Source organism: Callospermophilus lateralis, chromosome 14, assembly GCF_048772815.1.
Source record: "Callospermophilus lateralis isolate mCalLat2 chromosome 14, mCalLat2.hap1, whole genome shotgun sequence".
Classification (NCBI taxonomy): Eukaryota; Metazoa; Chordata; class Mammalia; order Rodentia; family Sciuridae; genus Callospermophilus; species Callospermophilus lateralis.
Window position 1 is genome coordinate 47362888 of NC_135318.1, and position 13636 is coordinate 47376523.

Sequence of the window (13636 nt, forward strand, 5' to 3'; positions counted from 1 at the left end):
GAAGTGTTATCCCCCTTGTGGAGGTCATCATTCTTAATACAGTGTGTGTCATCAATTCTCAGGACAACAGAGAAAATGATCTAGTCAATACATATGAAACAGAAATCATGCATAAACATGCTGCCTTACTATAAAGTGGGTGACACCACTGAAAATTGGATAGCAGGCCTGGATGCAATTTTCCATAACTTTTTATTATTCATAAGATCGTGTGATCTAATAAGCCACACCTCAAATTACTGTCCATTGAAGGTGTTCTTGAGTGATAGATTTTGACAAACCAGACAGAGGATATATTATGATTAAGATCAGATGCCGGTAGTGCCGGACTTTCTGCTGCTGACTGTTTTCAGCTGTCTTCCATCAATTCTGTATTTTTCCCCCTTTAAAAAAAAAAAAAATGAAGAAGCATGAATCCATGGGCTATGAACACATAAGACAAGAAATCTACAAACTGATTATTCAGTAGCTCTGATCCCAAGTGTCTCTGTATTTAACTTTGATTTTAGTTAGAAGGCTTGATTTAAGAACAACGAGGAGGTGATACAGAATATCTTGAGTTGCAAGAGACAAATATCCAAATATGTTCATTTAAATATTTGCTAAAATACATGGAACTTTAAAGTGGCTTTTCTTCAACTATTTAAATGGAGGAAGAAGAAAGATTGATAGATACATAGATAGACATAAAGAAAAAAAAAGGAAGAAAGAAAGAGGTCTTCCTACTCTCAACAGAAGCCCAATATATCCAAGGCAACACAAACTCTTGCCTAATCACTTTCTGTTAAAATTAATGAATGTCTTCTAATTAAGCCGAGTGCCTCTGCAAAAAGCTTTTAAAAGCTCCTTCCTCTCTTCCTCCCTCCCTCCCTTCCTCTCTTCCTTGCCCTCTCTTTTTCTTTTTCTTTCTTTTTCCTTTTTTTTTTTTTTTTTTGTCCTGTTAAATAACTCCTCTGGTCTGGTCTGTGAAAAAGACTCTGCCCCTTTAATTCATCAAATGCAGAAAAACTGGCGTAGCCAGTATCTACAAGCCACATTCCAAAGGGAGATGTTTTCAATTCACTCATTATAGAAAGGTCAGTCAGGTTCAAGTTCAATGTCATGGAAAAGAAGTACTCTCTACAAGGAGTACCACCCACACATGAAAAAGTGGAGGGAGAATTAGATGAACTATGTAACCTAATTTTTTGGGCAAATACAAGAAAATTAGCCCTGTGTGCTATTTGAATTTAAAACCACATATTAACAATTCAGCTGTAGAAGGTGACAGCAACCACAACAAAGTAAACACGCTCTCCAAACCACTCGGCCGTAATGATGTTATTAGTATGCATGTTGCTGAGCCCAGATGTAGCCTTTAGCAGCCCAAGCCCTTCCAGTGCTTTTTGTTCTAATGGCTTCAGACTCTTTTTCAAAATGGGCCACTCAGAGCCCACCACGACCAGGGGACAGGATCGGAGGATAATTCACGCTGGCAAATGGAACATGACCGCTGCGTCCGTCTTCACCACCTCCCATTGTCTGCCATGATAATAAATGATATCTGCTGGAAGGCAGCAAAGCACCTGTGAAGAATCGTGGGTTAAGTGGAACCGAGCTCTGCTGGGGCTGAGCTCTGAGAAGTTGTTCCTTTAGGTTGATGGCAAAACAGTTGCCTGTGGATGGGAGAAGGAGGCCCCACTGGCGACCTCTCCTCTTTTGAGTCCTTGGCCGAGTGAATTTCTCCATTGTGAAAAGGACAGGCTGGCCTTCACTTACATGTGCTTGAATAGAAAAACTGTACGTCTACAATGATAACCTTCGGGCATTCAAACCAACTGCCCAGTTCAAATGCAAGAGCCTTCATCTTTATGTTAATTTTTGCAAGGCGGCTGTGGCCGCCTTTGAAATGTACAAAAATATGCAAAGCAACCCTGACTTTCAGAACATCGAACCTTTGGAAACCACACCAACAAAAAAACAAAAGTGTCATGGATTAATCTGTTATTCTTTGTTACGGTTGAAGTCAACCCTCTTGTGCCATTGTTTTGAGTCCCTTCCTTATATTCAGTCATTGTCTCTCTCTTTTATTTTTATTACCATAGATATCTAGAAATAGGAGTTAATACTGTTTTCCTTTTTGAAGCAGAAGTAGGTAAACACCAGTAAAGCTGAGGGTGTAGGATGTGATTTAGTGTAGGTTAACATAGTGCAGAGGGTATTTTGCAATAAAATTTTAAATTAGGGGGAATGTATTTACTGCCTGTCGTGTGTGTGGCTTATGAACTATAGGTTTGATATTTGGCAGAATGTGTAAGAACTGATAATTAGGTATGTGTGTGTAGGTAGTGACATTTGTTTAAAACAAAGTACTGTAAAACTGAATTCATTTATGCCTCTTACTTTGTTCAGCCTCTCGTAGACAAGTAATAAAATAAACCAATAATATCTCACTTTACAATAAGCTTTAATTATAGAGACACCTGATAAAATGCAGATGAGCTATCTGTTCAAGAGCTGGGTGAATTTTAATAAGTAGAATTGGTGGTGATGGTGGTGGTGGTGGTGGTAGTGGTGATGGTGGTGTGTGTGTGTGTGAGAGAGAGAGAGAGACAGAGACAGACAGAGACTCATACATAATAATGCTGAGATGTTTGAAGGTGGGATTTTTTTTTTTTAATTTGCAAAATGTTTGACTGGCTTTACATGTAACAAATAAGAAAAGGCTGTCACTTCATTTGTTTTTACCTGATGTGTCCAAATACTAAAAGAAGTGGTACCACAGGAATAACAAAAAGACTGGTGAATGTATGGTACTTTTTCCTATTGCCATTTGAGAATGTTAAATTTGTTTTTTGTTTGTTTGTTTGCTTGTTGTTTTTCAAAATAATATTCATTTAAATACAAGAAGCATGATGAGCCATTTTTAAATTCCCAAATGATGCAAGAATGAGGGTTTATGAACCTTTGTCACTTTTCTTCCTTCAGGCAGAATCTGACCATTGTACCCAATTATGGCAGAAATTCCAAGTGAAATCAAATGGAAGTCCTTTTCCAGGTTAAGAGCAACCCAGGGAAAGCCTGAACTAAGGCCCTTTATGGGTGCTAGGTTACTGTGAGAACAACACTGATAATTTTCGGGTTTTTTTTTTTGGTCTCTTTTATTCCTGCCATATCCCTGAACAGAGGTTTATTACAATAAACTTGGATACTAAATGAGGCTTTATTAATTAGGGATGGGCAGAAAACCAGCTGTGACATAGTGACCCCGGGTGGGAAGCCAGACCAGAGTAATTAAGACATAACATGGTAATGGGGACAAATAATGAATGCACTCAGTGACCTGATGGAGAGCCGTGCCCCCTCTCCAGGCCTGTTTTTTTTTTTTTTTCCTTTTCCTTTTTTTCCACCCTTTTAAACTGGTAGTCAGCTTGAATTGCTTTTATAATTTACTTTGGTACAGATTATGTCCGAAGTCGTGAGACTCCAAGAAAATATGGGCTAGTGTTGAAGCACTGTAAACTCCAAGGCTTCTCCTGTTCCTGCAGGACCGTTCCTCACAATAGGGCTCAGGGGTCCGTGCCCCTTTGTCATTGATCATTTGGCATTTCTATTCCATGGAGAGAGGCTAGTTGAAGCACACCCTGAGCCTGGCATGCATCTCCTCATTCAGACCATTCCATGGATCTTCCTGTTTCTACCCTTGAGGCTGACTTCCCTCTGAGACTGAGGGAGAAATGAAACTTTGGAAGAAGCCCACGGGCTCCCTAAGATCTTGGAGGGTGAGAAAGAACTTTCTGTGTCTCTGTGCCAGGTTGGGCTGCTTGCTGAAGGGGTTGTGATAAGCTACTTGCTCCTCAGAGATGCTTCCAAGAGTTCCCATCAGAAGTCTGTCAACACTAAACTGGCAGAGCAGTTCAGTTCACGGGGGAGCATGCTTCACCGTTTCCACGTGGAAACAAACCTCACCCTGTGACCCTCTTCCTTTAAAACTTGTGGGATTGGAACAAGGATGATTGTGTGTAAGCATTGTTCTTGAAATTTAATAAACTTGGTAAGTGCTACCACTGGTGTTTTATTAATGCACACTCACTTCTTGCTCAAATGTAGTTGTTTGGCACCTTTGCAAATGTGAAAGTTAAGCAGGATCCTTATTTACACAATTTCAAACCTGACACAGAGTAGATGCTTCATAAAAGCTTCTGAACTAATTATCTGTTGAGGCACATCAAGTGGTGACTCAAGGCACTTCTCCAAATCAAGAAGCCCAGTAAAACACAAAACAAATGTACCAACATCATCGAACAAGCCATCTGCATTTCTGTGATGGATGTGAAGATATTGTGCTTTCTATTTTCTTGAATTTTAAGGTGAATTACTTCAATTCTCCATTTGTTCACATACATCAATATAGTCAAAATGTTCAAGGTACATGATGTAACTAAGGGAGATTTTCTGGGCGTGATTTAAAATCATTCAGACCTTCCTTAATTTATTCTTTCATTGAAATAAAATCTTCACCAGGTGTCTCAAATAGTAAAGGATTAGGATTACTAAATAAGTTGTAGCCTAATATTAATAGAAAAAAAGTTATGAATGTTCCAATTATAACTCTCTTAAGTTGTCCATTAGCTCTACTCCACGTAAAAAGGCTTTTCTTCTTTTCTGTAAAAAATTCCATAACAGATGTGAGGGAGCAATCATATTCTTGGTAATAAGTCTTTGTACCATGAAAGCACTGTTTTTTTTTTGTTTTGTTTTGTTTTATTTTGTTTTGGTGTTTTGCATTCTGTAAATTATGTGGCAGTTGGCATCTTTAATCAATCAATAGAAACATTCTGCATCTATTGACATTTATTCTGGGGGCAGGCAAAAAAGGATTGGTAAAAAGAAAAGAAATAGTTGAACCCATGTGTGACTTTAAAGCACCTCTGTTGGTCCTCAACACTTTAAGCAAAGAAGATATGTTGCATGGTGGCTTCCCTAAAAACTTTTTTGAAAAAAACAATGAGTTTTCATGAATTAGAAAAATAACATATTTGTAACGGTAGCTATAGTTTCTTCCTCGAGACCTTTAATATTTTGTTGAGCATGGTGTTTATTTGGATGAGTGATTTCCAAAGCATATAATAAGAGATTTCTCTATGTGTTAGTCAGCTTTCTGTGACTGTGACAAAATATGAGATAGAAAAAACTTAAAAGAAGGAAAGAATTATTTTGGCTTACAGTTTCTGAGGTTTTCATCCATAGTCACTAAGCTTCATTGCTTCTGGGCCTATAATGAGGTAGCACATCATGGGATGACTTCATAATACCCCATGAAGTCAGCAATTAAAAATACAGGAAGGGCCTGGAGTCTCAATGTCTCCTTTAGGCACATATCTGCAATAATTAAACTCTCTTCCAAGTAGGTCCCACCCCCTAAGGGTTCCACTACCTCCCATAGCTCCATGGACTGAAAACCAAACTTTTACACACAAACTTTTGAGTAATATTCCAGATCCAAATCATAACACATATTTTTTGCAGCCTATGTATGCTATTAACCTAATATAGAATAACCTAGCTCTTGTAGATAAAGGGTTTGCTCTATCTCCTTCAATGGTCAAGGCAAACATTCATGGTTTAGAAGAAAAGAACTAGTAATGTGAGTAGGGAGAGTGGCTATGCCGAGGAATTTTTTTTTTTTTTTTTTTATTACTACCAGGGCTTGAACTCAGGGGTGCTTGACTACTGAGCCACATCCACACCCCTGTTTTGTATTTTATTTAGCGGCAGGGTCTCACTGAGTTGCTCAGCACCTCACCATTGCTGAGGTTGGCTTTGAACTCACGATCCTCCTGCCTCAGACTCTTGAGTTTCTGGGATTACAGGCATACTCCACCAAGCCTGGTTGGTGAAGAACTTTTTAGCAACCTGAAAAGTGCTTTATCATCTCCACACCTCCCCTCCATACCTTTCCGTTTCTCCTGTTTGGGTGGATTTTATTTAAAATTCAGGTGCAGGAAATTTAGGTCTTTGAAGAAATAGTTTCCACATCCTTTGAGTAAGTTTGGACAGTTTCCACTTTTTTGATTTTAAAGTGAAAGAAAACTAAGTGCCTCATTAAGTTGCCAAGGATGGATCTGAATTGGCAATCCTCCTGCCTCAGCCTCCTGAGCCTCTGGGATTATAGGCGTGTGCCACAGTGTCCAAGTGTATGGCAGTGTTTTAATGAGCTTTTCCATCACTGTGGCCTTGATACCTGATAAGAACAACCTAGAGGAGGAAACTTTTACCTGGGGATCACAGGTTCAGAAGTCTCAGACCACAGATGGCCAACTCAATTGCTCTGGGCCTAAAGTGAGGCAGCCCATCATGGGGGAAGGGCCCAGCAGAGGAAAACTGCTCACCTGAGGGCAGCAAAGAGGTAGAGGCAGAGGCAGAGGCAGAGGCAGAGACAGAAACAGGGTGGAGCAAGGGTCACAGGGTCACCCTTCAAAAACGGTCAGGTGGGGCATGACCTCAGTGACCCACCTCCTCCAGCCAGGCACCCCCTACTTCAGTAACCCAATGGTCCATCCATTCGATGTAGGATGGGCTGATAAGGTTACAGTTTTCCCAATCCCACCATTTCTCTTCTGAATAACCCTGCATTAGTACAGAAGCCTGTGAGGAGGACACCTCACATAGGAACCACAATAGGCTGCAGTGCTCTCACCTTGGACACCAGGGCAGGAGGATCCCACATTGAAGCCCAACCTGAGCAACTTAACAAGGCACTCTCTTACAAACACACGGACACACACACACACACTCACACACCAAAAATCAACAACAACAAAAAAGAAATTTGGGGGGGTTAGGGAAATACTTGAGTTGTAAAGCACTTTCCTGACAGACCCAAGGCCCTGGGTTCAATGGTCAGTATGTCCAAAGAACACAAAACACAAACCAAAACAAGAAGCAGGGTTTGAGAGAATGTGGTCAACACTTCTGCCCCTCCCATCATGGAAGGACATAGCAACAAGACACTTTGACCTTGGACTTGCCAGTCTCCAGAACAGTGGGAAGTGGATTTCTATTGTTAATAAATTACCCAGTCTAAGGGGTTTTGTTAACAGCGGCAGATAGGGACCGAGGTGTGTTGGAACCCCTCCATTTCTTCCCCTAGTGGGAAGGACACTTTTGCTGGTTCTAGGATTGTTTACTTCCATATTTGACCCCTCATCACTTTGAACATATCAACCCACTGCCTTTTGCATTCCCTAAGGTTTCTAGCAGGAAATCTGCAGAGAACCTTGTTGGGAAATGATGATGAACTCTCCCTCCCTCTCAACCCCTTGGGTATTAATGCCCAGCTCTAGAGCATCTTAGGGAGCAGAGCGTTATGTTATAGCCTCCGGATGTGAGTGAAGTGCTACCATCCCTTGGGCTCAATCATTGTGGGTTGGAAGAAAGGGGAATGGAATACTTTTTGAGTGTACATATGATGAGGTCTTTAAAAGTTGAAAGTTAGTATGGATTTTCAGACTCTAAATGAAAAGACCATTGAAGTATCCTACCAGTTTTCATCTCTAAATATCAGTAAATACCAGTTTGCATGACCCATAGAAACAAAAAGCTTCTGGGATCCTTTCTTCTTTTCAAAGTTCAAAAAGGTCCTGGAGGCCCCAAATTGAGATGACTCCTAGGGGCTATGCCCAAGCATGGCTGGTTCATTTCTTGCTCTGACATCACAAGGAGCACCTGTGAGGTAATCTCAAACTCCTGCTATATAAGAGAGTGGCTGTGGGTGGGTTTTTGTCCACAAGTACAGGAAGCTCTTGGTGGTGACCTGTCGGACTCCCAGATAGTCAGTGCGTTTGGTGGTTGGTGGTTGGTATTTGGTATTTGTGGTGGTTTGCTGTTGTTTTTTTTGATTTGGGATTTTTGTTTGTTTGGTGTTTTGCTTATTGGTTGTTGGTTTTGGTATTTGGGTGTTTTTTTTTTTTTTTTTTTTTTTTTTTTTTTTTTTTTTTTTTCCCTTTTTTTTTTTTTTTTTTTTTTTTTTTTTTTTAGCTAGCATCCCTAGTTGGTGTTCCGGTTTAGGATTTAGAATGCATAGAGAGAGTAGTGAGATTAGTGTAGTGGCTCAGGAGCCCAGCTCCTGCTACGAGAGCGCCTTCACGGACCATTATCGTGTCCTGAAGAACATTGGGGAGGGGAGCTTCGGGCAGGTGGTACTAGCCCGCCATCTCCTGACCGGGTTAGAAGTGGCAGTGAAAGTCTTGCCCAAGACCGAGGAGAATGAACCAGTGCTATATGAGCGGAATTGGTTGATGACCTTGGAACACCAACATGTAATCCAGCTCTTCGAAGTCATCGAGACCGTCCATTATATGTACCTCATTATGGAGCACGCGAGTGGGGGACAGCTGCGACGTTGCATCCCGCAGGCCGGTGGCATACCAGAGTACAAGGTTCGCCACGTGTTCAGGGAGATGGTGCATGTCGTGCATTACTGCCATGAGAAAGGGGTTGCACACCTGGACCTGAAGCCTGAGAACTTCGTGGTGGATGCCAAGGGTCACATGAAGCTTATCGACTTTGGTCTGAGCATGAGCTTCACACCTGGCCAGAAGCTGTCTGGGTTCAGGGGCACTCTCCTGTACAGCGCTCCTGAAATGATTCAGGGTAAGGGATTCGAGGGACCCCCTGCTGACGTCTGGAGCTTGGGTGTCACGTTGTATTTTATGCTTTCAGGGTCAAGGCCATTTAAGAGGAGCACTACTGAGGGGCTGAAGAAGCGAATCTTGGAGGCAAGCTACAGCATTCCCCCGCACGTGTCCGAGGAAGCCAGCGACCTCATCCAGCAAATCCTAACGCTGGACCCCAAAGAAAGGCCCACTCTAGAACAGATAATGAGGCATCCATGGCTGACCCAGGATGAGTACTACTCACCCACGTGTCCCAGCCAGCCACGCCCCAAGCGGCCTGACCCAGACATAATGACCATCATGGTCGACATGGGTTACAACCCTTATAAAGTCTGGTTGTCCCTGACAAATCGCCAGTTCGATGAGGCCATGGGTACGTACCTCATCCTCGAGCACGAGAAAAGCCAGAAGCCAGACTGCGTGCTTGAGGCGAAGCCTGTGCGTCGTCGGGGTCGCCATCAGGCGGCTGGGTCTTCCCCAGGCCTCCCTGCGGATCCTCCCCGGGTCCGCCCCAACAAATGCAATAGTGAGCCGGCCTTGGCCTTGCCCTGTGAGCAGCAGCCTGAGGAGGCCAAGCTATCAAGACAGAAGGCTGCATGTGCCAGCGCACCTGTCCTTCCTCTCCACATGAAGACACCCCCTTCCAGCCGACCCCCCCAGAAGAAACCTGCGACCCAATGGCGTGTGTACCTTAGGCCCAGACCTCCTAGGGAAGTAGAAGGTGGCAGCTCAGCCTTAGCAGGGCAAGCCCATCAGAGAAACAGGGGCTGGAAGGGGGTCACTAGAAGGATTGTCAACTGCCTTCAAAAATTGTGCTGCTGCATGCCGTGCTTCCACCAAGGAGAGGCTCCAATGGACCCAGACCACAGACGCCCTAGGTTCCGCAACAGAGTGGCTCAAGCAGATATGTCCGGGTGAGACAGACCACTGGACAGCCAGAGGCCCAGAGCTCTGAGCATCCCAACATGCCACCGGCCTTGGTCAGGAAGCGGACTTCAACAGCTTCAGAAGTGAGGTGTGCCCACTGGCTCAGGCTTCTCCATGCAGATTCCAGCCAGGAGCTCATCCAGATCTCCTCTACCCCCACTTGCCAGCGACATCGGACTTTCTCCTCATTCACTGCCCCCTGCCTGCCCTGCCCTTCTCTGACAGCAGAGATGGTTCTTAATAAATTTCTGTTTCTCAAATTGTATATTGATGTTCCAATGATTTATTTAAAAAGAAAAACAGGTTTAAAAATAGCAGGAGGGAGAAAAAAAGTGGGGAGGACTCAGGGGAAGGACAGGAGCTCAGCAGCCATCCTTTCCAAGGCCTGGACTTGAGGTGCTTTCCTTGTTCAATAGAGACTCCAATAGACTCCTGCTCCTTGAGGAGATAGTGCCCCTTGAGCTAGTGCACAATGGGACTCAAACACTTTGGGCCAGTGTAGATGGGGGATTCTTGCTTTAAGAACTTTTGAGCTGATTGATTTGGTCACAAAGAATCCAAGTTCTGATTGATTTGGTCACAAAGAATCCCTCTGAAGAGGTGGGTGGCAGCTGTTGGAGAAGACCCAAGTGTCAAGGCATTGGAGACTCCAGAGTGTTTCTCCATACAAGTGAGAGATGGGTTAGTGGGCAGGGGTGGGACTGCCAGCAGCAGAGGCGGGAATTGCTCTTTTTGGGTTCTAGGGACCCTGACTTTTGTGCAGTGAAGTGCACACAAAGAAAAAGAAACCCTCAGGTCAGTATGGGAGGATGCTTGCACCTTTAAGCCCTGGCATCTCTGTAGGACTGGGACTGGCAATTTTTTCCTGCCCTTCCTCTTAGTGGGCATAAATGGATAACTTGCCAAAAAAGAAAAAAAAATGTCTCATTTGTCATTTTCTAGGAGGGAGGGCCTCTGCAGTTAGAAACTGTACTTATGTACTTATGTAAGCTTTAAGAGCACAGTAAATGCCCCTAAGGGCAATCCCCTTCCCAGTTTGAAGCAGGGGCACACTGTGTGCAGCCAGGAAAGGAAAGATTTATAATCCAACTTTGCTCTCAGGGGCACACTGTGTGCAGCCAGAAAAGGAAATATTTATAATCCAACTTTGCCCTTGGGACTACCTTGTCTAATAGATTCTGGGGGGCAGAAGATTCTGGGGGGCAGCAGAGGTGTAATGAGGGGAATGGAGGAGTGTGTCCAAGGAGCAAGCCCAGGGCCATCTGGATAACTCCAGGTTCACAGAGTGACAGCCATAGCAGATGTGCAGGAAGTCTGAAGGAGCGAAGGGAGGCAGTGTAGAGGAGGGATGCCTTTGGTGTACCTTGTGGGCCTTTGTCTAGGGATTCCTGGGCTCTCTTCCTGGGCAGGGCTGGGACTTGTCTGATAGGTAGTCTCCATGTTTCTCCTATAAGCAGAAACTGGCCTCCTGTGTACATGGTAACACTCCTTGACTGAGAGGTGTGAGAAAGAAGGGCTGTTTTACTTACTACATGAGTTACATGAAGGCTGAGCCCCTTCATGCTGAGCCCCTTATGTCAAGTAGCCCAAAACCATGGGGCTCTATTCCTACAGCCAACATTGGCCCCAAATGCCTGTTCCCCCTGAGTTCTCCTTTGGTTCACCACTTCCTAATGCCTGTTCTTGCCAGCTAGTCACAAGTGCAGCCAAGAGAGGATGGGTGTTTGGGTCACTGCATGTCCACAAGTCAGAGGGTGCGTAGGGGTGCAGAAACCCAGAAGTGTTAACTATCTTCAATGGATCCTGAATAGAAGTAATGTGCTCAGTGAGAGCAAGACCATGGCCCTGGGAGCCACTGTGCATGGGTCACCCAGGAGGCCCATTGTAAGTGAACCCGAAGACTTATCAACAGAGTTTGCTCAAAGCCAAAAATGGAGAGAAGAAAGTTTTGTTGCTGCTGTTGCTTTTGTTATTTTTAATGAATAGAGCTTCAGTGACCTATGAGATGGTTTAGCATTAATGTCATCAGAGATCCAAAATGGGAGGATAGAGTATGTATGGCACAGAAAATAAGTATGGCTCAATTTTCCAAATGTGGTGAAAGACATAATCTACAAACTAAAACAGCTTAGCAAACCTCAGCAGGAGAAACTCAGTGAAACCCATACCCAGGCTCATGGAGACCCCTTACAAACTATGAAGGAAAACACTTGGAGTCAACCAGAAGAAAGCAATAGCTTATTAAATGACTGTGGAATTCTTATCAGAAATTACGCAAGACAGAAGGCAGTAAAAATATTTTTGAAGTGCCTAAAGGAAAAACATAGTAGCAATCAAGATTTGACATTTAGAAAAGATTCTTCGGGAAAATAAAATAAATATAATTCATAGAGAGAAAAGCTAGATGACTAGGAAAAGGTGATGTGACGGACATATGATTGTATGAGTTGATGTAGAATAAATACAGGACCAAATTCAACACCTAATGATAAAATGTCTCAGGTAAATAGGACCAGCGAGTGTTATGAATTAAATTATATCCCTGGAAGACAGGTGTAGGTTAAAAAAAAAATGTTTGATTTCCCCCCCACCCTCCACAAATGGCATTATGATGGAGTGATTACCTAAGATGAGGTCCTTAGAGGCTATATTGAGCTCATGGTTTAGCCTGGCTTGCTTCCTTATGAGAGCAGGGCAAGTGTTGATTTGGTGTGATTTATGTTGTTCTATGACTATCTTCTCTCTCTCCAGTTGATGTTTAATTCTTCTACCTCTTACTTTGGGTGTGTTCCCATGGTGGGGCTGGAGGGAGGTCCATTTAACAGGAGAAAAGGCAACTTCACTAGGGTAGAGAATTCTGCTGCTGTGCCTCTCCTCACCCCCTCAGCTGCTGATGTCACATGTGTAGGAACTGTGTGTTTAATATCATAGAATACAGGTTTTCTGTTACATGTATATCTTACATCTTGTAGAAAAGAGAAGTGGTTTTATAACTGCCATGAATTTGCTTTACCAGAGGTCTCTCAGCCTTCTTGGAGATCTAAGTTCCTAACCTGGTATCCTTCAGGTCAATCTGAAGGACTTCCCTCACACCGGGCACATCTAGTGGAGACCAACTCTCTGGGCTCTTGCCTATTAGGTGCTGTGGATGGATTGCATGTGTCTCTCCAAAGTTCCTGTTGGTCATTGAGAGGTGAGCTTTGAGGATGTGGTTAGGCCATGAGTCTCCTACCCCAGGGGTGGGATGTGTACCTTAAGAGTGCTTCTCCTGTGCGCACAAGGACCTGGTTCTCTTCCCAATACCACCCCTCCCCACCCGCCCCACAGACAAATATTTTGCAAAGTTGGTTGCGGTGGCATACGGCAGTCTTTTTGTTTGGTTTGATTTGGTCCTGGGGATTGAACCCAGGGGAGCTTAACCACTGAACCACATCTGGAAACAGGTCCATGGGCTAAGTCAGTATTTTGCTTAGCTGAAAACATAATGAAATATAAAAATTTATAAAGATAAAAGTAAAATTTACCCATCAGCTAAGAACTTTTTGTGGAGCTGGCAGAGACTGTAACCTAAAGCATGTCACAGGTAACTTGAGTAGAGGCAATGCTGCCATGATTTCAGAAGACAGGGAGGAGGCTCTTTTTTCCTGGAAGTTACTTATGCTGGTGCAGTGTACATTTCCATAGATGTGATGCTTTTCCAGAGTGGAGTCCCTTGCATCTCCCCCACTCACATGTGCTCTTTGTGTATGCAAAGAAGTGACAGTATATATATATATATATATATATATATATATATATATATATATATATATACATATATATATATATAAAATAGTGAATGGAAGATCCCCAGAAATGGAAAAGATAGACCCAGAAATCCATCATCTTTCCTGACTGTTCTGTAAAGACTGGAAGAAGAAGAAGAAAACATGTCAACTGGCTCCTGGAGGCATTGTTACAAACAAGTTTGCTTCTCGCCTCCCTGCTTCTCTGATTTCCAGCTTCTCAAAAAAAAAAAAAAATGTATTTTACTTTTTAAATTAAATGGAAGC

The 13636-nt window shown here is 43.2% G+C and overlaps 1 protein-coding gene across 1 annotated transcript; it reads left to right on the forward strand.

Annotated features, from left to right (window-relative positions):
* The first annotated feature begins 8057 nt into the window (after positions 1–8057).
* Positions 8058–9575, forward strand: LOC143379976 (sperm motility kinase 2B-like). The gene has a single exon (XM_076832743.1). The coding sequence runs from the start codon at positions 8058–8060 to the stop codon at positions 9573–9575; it is 1518 nt and encodes a 505-aa protein (XP_076688858.1).
* Positions 9576–13636: the final 4061 nt, after the last annotated feature.

Excerpts from the sequence above, each read along its gene's own strand:
- LOC143379976 (XM_076832743.1), top strand. The coding sequence starts at position 8,058 with ATGCATAGAGAGAGTAGTGAGATTAGTGTAGTGGCTCAGGAGCCCAGC.